The 14,979-nt window shown below is 41.7% G+C and overlaps 1 protein-coding gene across 1 annotated transcript; it reads left to right on the forward strand.

Annotated features, from left to right (window-relative positions):
* The first annotated feature begins 9,518 nt into the window (after positions 1–9,518).
* LOC125521515 (probable adenylate kinase 7, mitochondrial) lies at positions 9,519–12,430 on the forward strand. Its single transcript, XM_048686569.1, has 4 exons — positions 9,519–10,019; positions 11,187–11,327; positions 11,477–11,728; positions 11,969–12,430. Exons 1-4 carry the CDS (start codon positions 9,651–9,653, stop codon positions 12,119–12,121), a joined length of 915 nt encoding a protein of 304 aa, XP_048542526.1. The 5' UTR covers positions 9,519–9,650; the 3' UTR covers positions 12,122–12,430.
* Positions 12,431–14,979: the final 2,549 nt, after the last annotated feature.

Raw genomic sequence — 14,979 nt, forward strand, 5'->3', positions numbered from 1 at the left:
TTTCATTATGGCGATCTAGTAGAGCATTCCTATCACCACGTGGTACATGCGTACATGTTTTTTGCTTGCCAATATTCTCCCGACGCTTCTTCACCGCCATACTGCCCTTGCAAGCTCGCTCTCTCGTCCTACGCCAAGCTCTGGACTCATGACTCTGCTCGTCCACTCCATTATCCGCTATTGTTACTGGATCACTGGTTTGCTGGTCGGCACTTTGTAGGTGCTCATTGATTTCGATGATGTCGCCATCTATAGCACCATCACCGAAGGTTCTGCTTAGGTATGCACCTACAACATTATCGAATCATTGTAAATATCTGATGAATGATTACATGATGAAACATGATGGTTGATAGGATAACTACCATCGGTTTTGGTGTTGCGAATGTATGTGGGGACAACATTGACGGTAGGAGCATGTTCTATTTGTTCACTGTATTGTTGCGCGAGGGTTGAAAGCGTGAGAGTCGGACAATGTGCATGAGGGTTGGACAATGTGCTAGTTAGATCTGGACGTGGCATTGCGATCGATTCAGCACACGGGGTGTTTTTCTTTGCAGCATACTTTGCCTTTCTCTTTGCACTTGACTCCCCCCTCTCATCCGAAGTCATGGTTTTAGGGTGTTGCATGCGCCATTCTCGTAGCTTCTGATTTTTTTCTTGAAGATCGATCGTTCCGTCACCCACTTTTTTCCAATAACTTGCTCGCCTCCGTGCGTTTCTCTGCTCAATTTGCTCGTTTGTTAAGACACCACATGTGAGTGTAGTGGAAGGAGGCAATACTGCATCATCATGTGACAATGATGTATTGCTCGACCTAGTTGGGTTGGCTGGTAATACAGCAATGTGAAAACATAATCAGAACTTCATTGGTCAATAAGAATGAAGCTAGTAGAATATCAACAAATATCAATATCGACTATACGAACTTTGTTTCATCTATTGTTTTATTTTTGAAGGTTGGACAAAGATTCAAATGGTTGAGTTGAATGAAAAATATATTAACCATATATTCTGAAACAGAGCGGGTATGTAATATAATTGCAGTGCTGAAACAGAAAACATTCTAACCTGATACCGTAAGGGCAGGCAGATTTTCATGTAGATGCTTGACGGCGGCCTCATCTTTTTTCTTTCGATAAGTAGCTCGCCTCCGAGCTTTTATCTCTTCCCTTTTATCGTCAAGGTCCACAGAGGATGTTTTATACCCATTAGTGATATCACCGAGAGCGGTATGAACATTTTGCACATCTGCTTGTATATTGAAGGTGGTACACTCGTCATTTATCTTCCGATAATAACCTTATAGTTTGCAACAAAGGGCCTATATATATCATCGTACTGCTGAAACATACTATATTCATACCTGATATCGCAAGGGCAGGCAGATTTTCATGTAGATGCTTGACGGCGGCGTCCTCTTTTTTCTTCCGATAAGTAGCTCGCCTCCGAGCTTTTAGCTGCTCCTTTTTTTCGTCAAGGTCCATAGAGGTTGGTTGATACCCATTAGTGATATCATCGAGAGGGGCCCGGAGAACATTTTGCACAACTGGTTCCCGTACAACGGTAACCTCATCATCTTTCTTCCGATAAGCTGCCCGCCTCCGCGTGTTTATTATCTCCCTCTTTTCCTCGTTATGTTGCATGCTAGCTAGTTAATTGTCATTGAAGGAGCAACATGTGAGACTTGTCGAACCAAAAAAGCATGATGTATTAATTGTTTACTGTATTGATTAAAAACAAACATTCATACTAGACATTGTAAGGGAAGTTTGAATGTCACCATGGAGCTTGACCGCATCATCCTCTTTTTTCTTCCGATAAGCAGCTCTCCTGGCATTTATCTGCTCCCTTTTTTCGTCAGACAATTTACCTTTCATAGTTTGTTTGGCGACATTCACTCCAGATGTTGTAGTCATGTAATCGGATGTTGCATCGGACACGGGTAAAACTTGTAAGGCATCACGTATTGACGCATTAATCCCCACATGTCTTCCTCCATGTATATGAGACGCATCTTCAGCTACTGGAACAACACAAAAGCCATAAACTGGGTTAATACCCCTGTAAGCATGATATACGGTTTACATAGAAATGCCGCCGTCAGTTAATACCATTTGAACTTTGTGCTACATCTGTGGCACAAACTTGTGTGAGACAACTGGGAGGCACAAACGAAGGTTCATTACATTTTGCGGGGCTGTCTGCTTGATGTAAAAATAACAGTTATTGGACAGAACGAGTCAGTGTAGTGCTAACTGAAGAGCGTCAATTAAGCATTTTATGTTTAATACTCACCTGTAATCAGATGGGAAGGTCGTTGAACATTTGTGCTATCACCATCAGTCGGTTGGGGAAGAACCGGTTGTTCGGTTTGTTCAAGTATCCTCCGTTCTGAAGGATGTTCGTAAAACCGTGGGTATAATTGATCACATTAAAAGCATAAAATTATGATTACTATATCCGCACAAACTCATACATGGACTACTTGGGTAAATCTCATCAACATTTGCCCCCTCCATCTGATCTGCAACGACTTCATTACTCATCAACAAAGCAGCGCGGGATAGTGCTTGACATATACAGCAAGATTTATAGACGAAGTTATACCTGGAGGTACATCTGACAAAGTCGTTTGTTCCGCTGCTTTGCTTTGTGGATTCCCTATATGTACCTATGAATTGACAGCAAAAAATAGAGATTTACTAATGGTTTAATGCAGGTTGCTATTCATCAAATCGTGCCAAAGTACTTCAAGATGGCTACTGGTTTGTGATCTGATTTTTTGAATGGACTTTCCTATATATGATATTGCAAATAGGTACGTACATATTGCCAATGGTTGCTGAAGAGCACAAACACTTGATGTGTGTATAGTACGCACACTTATTGAAATTTCAGTACTTCATATATAGACTTTGGTTGTCACCATTTTCAGTAGGGATTTTGCTTAGTTACTTCATATAGACTTCATATAACTTAACTGTTTGCATTCAGTACTTCATATACACTTCATATGAAATTTCAGTACTTCACATAGACTTCATATAACTTATCTGTCTGCATACAGTTTTCTGGTCAGACTGAGTTTCCTATGGAAGTATACTAAGCACACCTGATGTTCACACTTGATTTTGCTTAGGTACTTGCATGAATTACTTACCTGTTTGCATTCAATTTTCTGGGAAACCAGATTTTCCTCTTGAAGTATAATAAGCACACCTGATTTTCCTCTTGAAGTATACATTCAATTTTCTGGGTAACCTGAATTACATCTCCTGTCCTTTTCCAGCACAAGAGATCTACCCCAGCACCGCTTCCCCATCTCTGGTGGTTCCTTTGGCTTCCTCCATGGCTGCTGAGAAGATGGGTCACCAATTTGCACCACTGTACCTCATGGCCAATTTGCACCAGCATTAACGAGGTCGCAGCCGAGGCCGTCCGTCGTCGTGCCAGGCTCAATTTGGAGGACACCAAGGGTCGTATACCTATTGATCTTCTCTCTTGCCCTGTATCACAGGCTAATGGGTATTCTCCCAATTCAGGTAGCATGCCTCTCTTCTGTTTCGTACGACAGCTAATTTGTCTATAATTCTTTATGATGCGCTTACAAATCCTCCTTACCTTTTCCCATTTTAGTTGCAACGGAAGTCTTCAGCTAGGGAAGTGGATCAAACTATCAACTGGGAACTGGCAATGCCCACATATTAGATACTGCATGACTGCTTATCTCTGAATATCCGGATGTCCAAGACGACCAACATTGTGCCAGGCTAAAGTTTATGGCGTCCTGAGATGTAATCCATCAGGAGCCGTTTTGATCGACTAAAGTTTATTATGTCCAGGTCATGACACAAACACATGTGTAGACCCGCCTTGTTTTGATCCTCTAAAGTTTACTACGTCTAGGTCCCGGATGAGACCTAGACAGCATACCTGAGATTGAAAGCGCACTGCCCTCGGAGGGCGGCGACAGCGTCTCCTGGGGTTCGGCGGCGGCGGCGATCCCGAACGTCGGCGGCGACAGGGGATCAAACCGCCCCGACCTGGAGACGTGGATCAAACCGCCCCGCCCTGGAGACGCGGCGGCAAACCGCCCCGACCTGGAGACGCGGATCAAACCGCCACGCCCTGGAGACGCGGCGGCGGCGTCTCCCCTCGGACGACGGCTTAGGTACGAATCGAAGTTCGTCCGTGGTCGGCTGCAAGGGTCGGCGGCAGGGAGATCGTAGACGGGGCGGCGGCGAAGGACGGCGTACGTACTGGAGGGACTTCGATGTCTCGTAGGGACGGGAATCGTGAGGGTTTTTTTGGTGCGTTTGCGGGGTGAGAGGGGCAGCGGAGACGAAAAAAACCAGCGAAAAAAAAACGGTTGAAAATGGTGGGACGAAAATAAACCGTACTATTCAACCAACTCGTCCATTAGGAGTAGAGATTCTGTATTAATATTATTTTACGAGAGAACTCAAATTATGTATGGCAGTATGAACAATTCTCTCCATCTCATAATATAAGACATTATTACATCCTACAAAAATGGAATTCACTGTCCCAAACTGACAGCTAAAATGTACGTAGGATTTCAATTAACTTGTCAGCATTTGCAAAATAAATTGGTTACGTGCATCTTAACTATGCAAATGCCGGATGTAATACTTAAACTTTTTAAGTAATAAAGTGCCCTTTATTAAAAAAAATGCAAAATAAATTCTTCGCCAGATGTGAGTCTGTAACTGTCGACCCAGCCAGGAACAACGGTGTCAACCCTGCCTGTGCAACCTGCGGTTTCAACCCTGGGAGTCGCCAAGGGAACGTCCTATATATCGCACTTTGTGACAAATAGTTGGTGATTCGCACCCCTCCCCCCCTCCCCCCCCCCCCCCCCCCCCCCCCCCCCCCCCCCCCCCTTCTCACACCACACCTCCCGTTGTTAGGTGCACATGTCTATAAACTGGAAATAATGAACCTCAATCACCAATAAATAACACGGAGTTGTAAGAACTACTAGGAGCGACATATTTGAAGTATTTACAAAATTTGAAGCGTTTAAAAACATTCTTGAAACGCCGAAACTTTTCAAATTGTAAACATTTTTCTAAAAAAACTTGAGTTTTTTTAAATTCTCTAACATTTTGGAAAATCACATACATTTTTTGGAATCCATGATTTTTTTAAAGAAACATTTGTTGAGTTCTAAACAAAATTTGCAAATACTAGCATTTTTATTTTTTTTCCAACACTTTCTGAAAAATGTGAACGCTTTTTGAATCTGTTTTTTTAATCCGAACCAAATTTTGAAACACCAATATTTTTCTGAAATCCCCGAACATTTATTCAATCTGTACTCATTTTTCAAAAATAGGACCATTTTAAGAAATTCTAACTCAAATTTAAAAACACAAACTTTTTTAAACTCTAAAAAAATTAAAACCAAAAATAAAGCAGAAAAGACAAAAAAACAAAACAAAACAAAAAGGAAATGGTCCTGAAAACCTTCTAGAAGGTTCGAAACACCGGTTGGCTCGTTGTTGTAAAGTCGTCCAACCCATCTCGTCAGTTTGTCAAACTGTCCGACTTAGGCTTTGTTTGGTGGCTACGGGGAGACAACCCAGGGCAGTAAACCCCGAGAGGGAAATTTCAACAGCACATGGGCTTCGCGAGGGAGACGATATGAGGAGAATTTCCACGAGTGCACAAGCATGGAACTTCTACCCGGGAAAAGAGGAGGGTTCGGGCCGGCCCGCCCCGTGGATCGGGTAATCCAAATGTGGCGCTGGTTCTCCCTAGCCAGAGATTCCACGTGGCTTTCAGGCACTGGAAAAAGGTAGGGATCCCTAGGGAAACCCTGCAACCAAATGAGCCCTTATATGGAATTTCGTCAGCAAGGAACACCCTATTTCAGGGAATATCCTCCTCTTCGGCACATTTTGCGTCAAAGGGATGACCAAGCAAGCAACTAGGAGGGTTGACCCATTAGCTAGCGCTGGGATTTATGTATGGTTTCCTCCTGTTATAAAAAAGGTTCCTGAACCTTCTAGAAGGTTCTTGAACCTTTTACCTGTTGCTTTCTTTTTACTAGTTTTCTTGTTTCTTTTGTTTTTTATGTATCTTTCCCCTTCTTTACCTTTCATTTTTTTGTTTATTTTTCCCATAAATTCACAATTTCAAAAAATGCTCAGAATCTTAAAAAAAGTAGAATTTTAAAAACTGTTCTCTGTTCCCACAAAATGATCATAATTCCAAATTTGTGTTCACTTTTTCAAAATTTGTTTGAAAATTGCTCCAAATTCAAAGAAAATTGTCATGTTTACAAAAAATGTTACTCTTTAAAAAAATGTTCAATATCTGTTTGGAAGTTTTAGAAAATGTGGAATTTCAAAAAAAAAACTCACGTTTTGACTTGTTTTACGTGTTTTCCCTAATAAAGTTCATAAATTTCAAAAAACGATCGGGATCTCACATTTTTATGTGTTTTTCAACTGTTTAATATATCTTATTTTAAAAAATGTATTTAAAAAATCAAACAATTCAGAAGGTGCAACTTTGCTACTGTGCATTCCCTACAGTGCGTTTGCTGCAGTACATCGCTACAACCGCTAGTGGGTAGGCGCAGTTGGGACTCTGGTTCGCCCCGCTACTTTTGGACGCAGCAAGCGCCCTGTTTGAGGTTCCCTGCGTCAGATCGGCGCGCAACGCACAAGGGGTGCAAGCTGGACCGGCTCGTTTTTTAGTTTTTGTTTTTTTGAACACGGCTCATTTGCACCGCCTTCCTCTCCTTTATAAGCAGGGTATATATATACACGAGGGCTTGGCTTTTTATTTTTCTTTTGTTTAGTTACCGTTTTAGTTGTTTTTTCTAACGGTCTTGTATTGGGTTTCTTTATTCCAGTTTTCCTTTGCTTTGGTTCTTTATTTATTTTTTATTTCAACATTTTTTAAATCATGATATTTTTGGAATACATAAACATTATTGTAATCTGAGAAAATTTATTGAAATACACAACTATTTTTTTAGCATAAGAGAACCTTTCTCAACTTCTTGAACTTTTCGTATCCACAAACATTTTTATATCGATGAATATTTCTTGTGTACGGACACTTTTGAAAATTAGCCAAGTCTCATAGTTAACAGTTGCAGTGGAACTATATAGACTTCACTTAGGCTAGTTTATTGTACGGCAGAGCCATGCCTAAGTCAAGGTAATCCTCCTTTGAAATACTTTGGTATTTCTCCTAGATAGATCATTATACAAAAAGTATATAAGAGCACATGGAGCTATCTCATTATCTTGCCGTAAACATTATTATGGTGGAGCATGAGAATATTTTTTAAAATTCATGACTAGAATACATGAACTTTTCTCAAAATATGAGAAACACTTAATCATACTTGATTCTAAATTCATTGATATTTCACAAATATATTTTTTTAAAGCACGAATGGTTTCCAAATTTAAAATATTTTAAATTCATCAATGTTATTAAAATTCACAATGAAAATTTATTTTTTAGTATAATTTTTGTTTTGCAATTTCCATATTTTTAACCAATAAAAAATCTAGCAAGCATTTTTTTGCTACACCTGCTAAAAAACAAAAGAGAAAGGAAAATAAAGAAAATTGAGATGTGTAACGCTCGAACTGGACCGCCTACCCATGAGCTCTGCCTATGAATTTCAATGTGATGGTTGTCTAAACCATGAATGCCGATGGCAGATCATTTGGGGTAGCTGCAGTGGTCTTCAACCACAAACTAGGTTTGAATATTTTAATAGAGAAGCAAAGTTGATACCACGTGAGTTAGCTTTTTCTAGTCACGGTGGGTGGGCGTAACTTAGCTAGTAACAAGCATACTTTAAGAAAATTTTGCTTACATGGCATGTAATTAATGAGAAATGGTAACATAATACATTAATATAACATAGCGTTTTTCAAGACAAGATGAGTCTACAATCTAATAAATGAAGTCTTCTATAACATTAGTACTATGGGGGTGTTTGTTTACAGGGACTTATTAATGTAGGAATTTAAAAAAGTCTTTTTTAGTTCCATCTAAACCAAACAGGAGGGACTTATAAGGACTTAAAGTGGGCATTTAGAATTTATGAAAGAAGACCCTCAATGAGAGTCTTTTTAAGACTTTTAGTTGTAACATGGTCTTTTAGTCCATGTTTAGTCTCAGGAACCAAATAGGTAGAGAATTTTTAGGGACTAGCGACTTTTTAGTTGGGACTAAAAAAATCCTAAGACTTATGAACCAAATAGAATCTATATTACCTTACACCATGAAGATAGTAATTTAGGATGGTGTCATATGCATGACACTAGTATAAGTTACACTCTACTATGATCAGCCTAAAAAAACTACATGAGTTAGCTAGGTTGGTCAGATTTTCTACATGCACTACCTAGTTTGAAGAGGCTTCAGCGAGCCGACCCTCATTTGACCATTTTTATGTACCAATTATCATTGCCTCAAAACTAAATGTAACAACCATCACAAGTTGTTCACAAGCTAATAAAGAGAGGTACGTATTTATTTTAAAAGAAAGTTGATTTTGACTCAGCCGCAAAAAATAAAAAGGATTATGACAACAAGAAATAAGGCAACACTAAATTGTTGACCATGACCAACTAAATTTTCATGTCCCGGGCTATATTTCGGAATTAGTTTTAGGCTATCCATAATGGAGTAATATAGGTGGTAACATCACACTTATCTAGACAAATTAGATGACACGACAAGTAATTAATGATGAAAGAGAGGCATATATTAACATAGCTAGTTACTCAGGGGGTGTTTGGTTCAGAGACTTTTTAGTCCCAGAGACTAGAAAAAGTCCCTAGGAACCAAATGGGAGGAACTTTTTCTACAGGGACTGGAAAAAGACTCTACTGGAGAGTCTTTTTTGATTAGTCCCTAGGACTAGAAAAAGTCCTAGGACTTCTGAACCAAACACCCCCTCATACTATGAGTAACATCATACATATCAAGACAAGACAAGCCTACAACCTAATAAATAAAGAGTTGCATGATGCCGCACATGTGTTACTCCCCGGCTCCCCGCTATAGAGGTAGTAACATAGACTAGTACCCCCTCCGTAAACTAATATAAGAGCATTTAGATCACTACTTTAGTTATCTAAACACTCTTATATTAATTTACAGAGGGAGTAATATATACATGTTATTAGTCTAAATTACTTCCCACTATGGATTGTCTTAGCTTACTATAGTCCTATTACTGTGAACAAATTATCGATTCTCAGTTTTGCTGGAGATTTTTTTTCTAAATTCTCATGTTTGTACTCCATAGAAAAAGACCAGCTAAAATTTAATGGTTGATCGTCGACACGAACGAAATGTATGTATCCATAATAGGAGTATGAAATTCTACATGATTATCGAAGTAACGGTTTGATGGCCACGCAAATCGAAGAGAAATCCCGCTTGTGAGCGTTGTCCCTTTCACAGCTCCATAGGCCACCAGCATAAAGAAAAGAGAAGCGGCTCCGTGCAATCTCCGTCTCAACGAAGAAAAGGAGCGGCCGAATCTCCAGCCCCACGATCTCCCCACGCGCACCCCACCACCGACCCGTCCCCAAAAACCCTACGCCGCGCAAACCCTAGCCGCCGCCGCCGCCGCCCCAATGGCCGGCCTCCTGCGGCTCGCCGGCGCCGCCAGATCCTTCTCCCGCGCGCTGGCCCCGGCCGCGCCGCACCACCGCAGGCTCGCGGCATCGGCGGCCGCCCTGGCGGAGGACGATGCGTGCTGGACCGAGTGGGAGGAGGAGGAGGAGGAGGCGCGGCGGCAGCGCGCCCGCGCATCGGCGCCTGCCGCGGAGTCTTGCCCGGCGGACGGCGGTCCCAGGGGCGTGCAGTGGGTGGTGATGGGCCGCCCCGGCCCGCAGAAGCACGCCCACGCCGCGCGCCTCGCCGAGGTCCTCGCCGTGCCGTACATCTCCATGGGCACGCTCGTCAGGCAGGAGCTCAGCCACACATCCTCGCTCTACAAGAAGGTCCGGCCTCGTGCTCGCTCCGAATTCTCCGATTCTCATACGGGGTATTCGAATGCCTTTACTGCATTTGGTTGCAATCTGAGCTGCCATCCCTTTCCCCATCGAGCAATTTTGCGGCCACGGGTCCTCCCCGCGTTACTAACCATGATCATTTGAGTCGGATCGGCGCTAGAAATTCTGGAGATTTTTCTCGCTTTGACTAATTTTTGGCGATATCTCAAGGGGCTTCGTTAATTTGGAACATCACCACGAATCCTTTGCCTAATTGATGAAAAGCCGCTCCATTTCCCCACAGACAAATTTTACGCTTCGTGCCCAATTTCTTGGGCGCTTCTCAAAATTTCTCGTGACTTATGCACGGACTCATGTGATCTTTTTCCCCCAAGTTCTCCAAGGCCACAACTTTTCGCTGGACTAGCAAAGTTCTCCAACTTTTCCCCATATTTCCCACGAGTTATTACACAAATCAAAGAAATTTTCTTGGCCACAATTTCCTGGTCCTTATTTAAAGGCTACCATTCAAACAATATCACATGAGTGTTTCCGTCCATATTTTTATGCTTAATATACTGGACCGTATGATGCTGGGAGAGGAGTGTGGCGGCCATGTCTTTCTCCGCGTCCTGCACTTGGCCCTGCATTTGCTTATGTTCACATGGTGCTGTGGGGGCAATTCGGGAATTCCACATGCGAGGGTTTTCATAAGCAAGTTTGGAACATTCAATTCTGGCATCTTGTGGAGGGCGGCCGTCTGCATATACATGCTTCCAACTTTGCCCTGCATTTGTCCGGCCCTCTTGTTCTACTTTTCTTGAACAGCTGGAGAGTAGTTGGTAGGGTTTCTTAATCGTACACAATGAGAACCATATCACAAAGGAGCCGGCTACGGCACGATGGCATGGAACGCACCGGCCGCTCTTCCTTCCACGTGAACCTGGCCCCTGTCATGGACACGGGTGCACGATCGTGCCAGGGAATCACGCGGCCATGAGCTTGTCGCGCTGCAAGGCCGCTAATGGAATATCCACTCATTATTTTTCTGTTTCATAAGTGGACACTATTGTATAACTATTGTACTACGAGTAGTATGTTGAAAATTACAGCAGTTGGTTGTGATTTTGTGGGTATTCGGTTGTGCTAAATGGTTTTTGCATTGCATATTGACAGATTGCTAATTCGGTGAATGAAGGGAAGCTTGTGCCAGAGGATATCATATTTGGGTTGCTGACTAAGCGTCTCGAGGAGGGATACTACAAGGGTGAAACTGGATTTATCCTTGACGGAATCCCACGTACCCGTATGCAAGCTGTAGGTCCCCAGTTACCTTATATGTTTGGACAAAAGAGCACTTACTGTTTTCATGTGTTTAACCAGTTAGCCTAGACGGAATCCACCTAGACAATATAGTCCATTGATGTTTAGATGCTTCCAGTGTTCTGACTGTTCTCATATTTTAGGAGATTCTTGATGAGATCGTTGACATCGACTTGGTTCTGAACTTCAAATGTGCTGATAACTGTTTCATGAAGAAGCGATCAGGAGGTGACATATGTTCCCACTGTGGGCAGCATTTTGGTGTCAGCAGTCTGGTGTCTAGGGAGCGTAATCTCTCCCTTGGAAGCTCTACATGGCCTGCTCAGGCACAACATGCTTCTGTTATAGGCCTGGAAAACCCAAGGATGGAGAAGCTGCGTGCTTATGCTGAGCAGGTATTTTCATCTTGGCCATTTTTTTTGAATATTTATGGTTGGTTATGATAGATCTCAGCTTTGCTTTGCACTTAGGGGACCACACGAATTTCAGTTTTATCTAACCAAAACCAGTATTTTTTTATGGTATCTGAAACACAAGAAACATATTGAGGGTTTTATGCTATTACAACTGAACCTGATAGTGGGAACACATGGTTAACTATAGCAATATGATTATATGGAACATTCAATTTGCAGACCAAGCAGCTGGAAGATTACTACAAGAAGCACAGGAAACTTGTGGAGTTGAAGACATCCGCTCGCCCTGGTGAAACCTGGCAGGGGCTCGTGGCTGCCCTCCACCTCCAGCATCTAGACCCATCCCCAACACCACACAAACTCACTGTGTAATTATCATCCATTGAGTCTAAGGATCTACATTGTGATCCTCACCTGCGACAGACGTAGTATGTTTCTATGTTTTGTGAGTTCTGGCTGAGGAGTCAGTCGGCTGTGGTGCTTTGGTCTTCGGTTATAGATATAATGTAAGGCTCTGGTCTTTATTGTTATAGATAAAACGTAAGCGATTTTGTAGACCCGCTTGCTTATATGTTTGTAACGGAGAGCTTTGAACTTGCAAGTGCAAGTGTGCGGTGTGCCAGGCTCCGCTGTGCTGTTGTTTTGAGTACCAGTTTTGATCAATATATAAGTTACTGTAAATGTTGTGCGCAACTGGCATCTCCTGCTATGGGCTTTTAACTTGCGAAGATGGTGTAAGGGAAAGGTAAATGGCAAACCTGACAAGTTTTTCTCTTATTATGGAGCTCCACCGCTCACTTGCCTTTTTGATTATACCATGCCCTGTTTCATAGTCCCATGTCCTTGAAACTGCAGGTTTGTTGCACAAAGTATGACTTTATCCTGTGCTGTGTTAGTTGTCGAAGCCGCATGGGCCTAGTTGTGCACGCTGTTAAGATATTTGGATGCTTTTTTGTTTGTTTGCAAAATGTGAAGAGATTTGGGTACATATTCTAGAACCTCTCCATTTTATGCTAATGAATAGGGCTTTAATTAATTAGGAGAAGGAACTACATCCACATTGTCAAATGTTAAAGTTCACAAGATATGTGAAGAAATTTGAGGGAATGAAACCAACACAAAAACAATTAAATCTTATGGTATTTGACTAGACTGAATTATTTTCAAGCTTCCGGGCAGATGGCCATGCATATAATAGCCATGCACAATGTGGAAACAAAGGTGGAGGTGTCCACTATATCTCTACTTTTTTTTTGAGTGAACTAGAACAATGCCCGTATGTTGCAACGGGATATAAACCTTCTATTATGTCGGTTTGTGACTTACTTGTCTATAATAACGCGATTATGTAAATAAATGATCATCAAATTCTGCGCATGATTTACCTAATATTTTGATCCAAAGTTTGGTAAGTAATTAAAGTGGAACCGGTTTAGAAGGTAACTCAATTAAGTTGATTTATTATCATATAAGGAAGGTTGGACGAAGGGTGTTGGGAAGAAAGATGAAATGGGAATCTTACGTTCTTTTTAAGTAGTATAGTATATAGTATATAATATAAAAGACTATATCTATGATACCTTCTCTGCACCTTCTCTCTCTCCCTCTAGTTTTGTTTCCTTTGCACACGATCTTTTTTTTTTTTGGAATAATCTAAATCAAAGCGGTACTTTCTTTTGTTGTTCTATTGATAACCATGTCTTGCATTAGCTCAATCAAATTTTACCAAAATCATGTCTTGCATTAACTCAATGAAACCAAATCAAACATCATGAAAACCTCAACTAAATAAGAACTTTGTTTGTCTTCCCCTGCCCATATCCAAATCAAACAAAATGTCACCAAAAACCTCAACTGAATCAAAACTTTCCTCGCCTCGTGTACACATACTCAAAGCAAATCAAATCTTACCAAAATCTAGAATATAATGGGTGTAAGATATATACCAGACTGCGGAACCCCCCCTCGGTTGCAACGAACGGACAATTAGTTAGTTGAATATTATGAGTGAGTCCATTACAAACAAGTACCTTGGTTTCCTCCTATTGTAGGGGTGGATAGACTGAACTGTTTCCAACATTTGATTGATAGAGTTTTGTGCTCGCTTGAGAGGATGGAAGGGAAATAAGTTGTCTTTTGGTGGAAAGGAGGTTTTGCTTAAGGTTGTCATCCAAAGCTTGACCATCATGCAACGTCTGTTTTCAAGCTACTCGTGCAAATATGTGAAGGGATTACTACTGCTATATCCCAATACTGATAGAGAGATGAGGATTGGAGGAAGCATATTCATTGGATTTGCATGGTGGAAGATGTGCGTCCCTAAAATTAAAGATGGCGTGGGGTTTAGAGACTTGCATTGTTTCAAAAGCAATGTTGGAGGTTACTTATGAATCCCTTTGTGCAAGAATCCTCAGAGCTTAGTACTTTCCTTCTGGCGATCTATTGAACTATGAATTGAAGAAGCACAACTCTTATACTTGGCAAAGTATATGGACATGTATGCATACCCTTAAATGAGGCCATATTTGATGGGTTGGTGATTGTACGAAGACAATATCTGGGATGACCCATGGATCCCATCCAACCCTTCGAGGATGATTATGACTTGAAGAAATAATATCGTGTTCACAAAAGTTTCTGAGCTCATGGATGAGGGTAACCGAGCGTGGGATACTGAGTTGGTAAACGATATGTTTGCCAATGGATGCTCAATGTTCCCTCTAGCTCAACACGTTAAGGAGGAATTTGTTGCGTGACAGTTCAATAAAATGGCATGTTTTTTAGTGAGCTCGGTGTACTCTTGCGAGTGGGAAAATCAAGATGGAAAGAAGCTGAGAAGAACGAATCAACTCGGTCCTTCATCTAGCCCAGTCTGGAATATCTTATGGTCTTCAAATGTTCCTGCCAAGGTTAAAATTCATTGTTGGCGATCTCTCTTGGGTGATATTCCCTGTTATGGAGTCCTAGTGAATCGACATATTCGAACAAAGGGGTGCCCATTATGCAGCATGGATCGCAAGAGTATCCGCATGCTTTTTTCCAATGCTCGCGTGTTCATGAAATTTGGCGACACTTGGGTCTCGGTCGAGCAGCCGATATTGCATATACTGAAGGGTCCTTGTTTCTTGCGGAACTTTTGCTGGATAACTCATCACCGGTGCCACTTCTCCCAAATGTTCTCCAGGCTGGTCTTGTTGACAACACTGGCTGGTATGTTTGGTGGGAGCACC

Source organism: Triticum urartu, chromosome 7 (assembly GCF_003073215.2).
Source record: "Triticum urartu cultivar G1812 chromosome 7, Tu2.1, whole genome shotgun sequence".
In the NCBI taxonomy this organism is placed as follows: domain Eukaryota; kingdom Viridiplantae; phylum Streptophyta; class Magnoliopsida; order Poales; family Poaceae; genus Triticum; species Triticum urartu.

Excerpts from the sequence above, each read along its gene's own strand:
- LOC125521515 (XM_048686569.1), top strand. The coding sequence starts at position 9,651 with ATGGCCGGCCTCCTGCGGCTCGCCGGCGCCGCCAGATCCTTCTCCCGC. Across the intron at positions 11,328-11,476 it reads CACGTACCCGTATGCAAGCT|GAGATTCTTGATGAGATCGT; the intron begins GTAGGTCCCCAG and ends CTCATATTTTAG. Across the intron at positions 11,729-11,968 it reads TGCGTGCTTATGCTGAGCAG|ACCAAGCAGCTGGAAGATTA; the intron begins GTATTTTCATCT and ends TTCAATTTGCAG.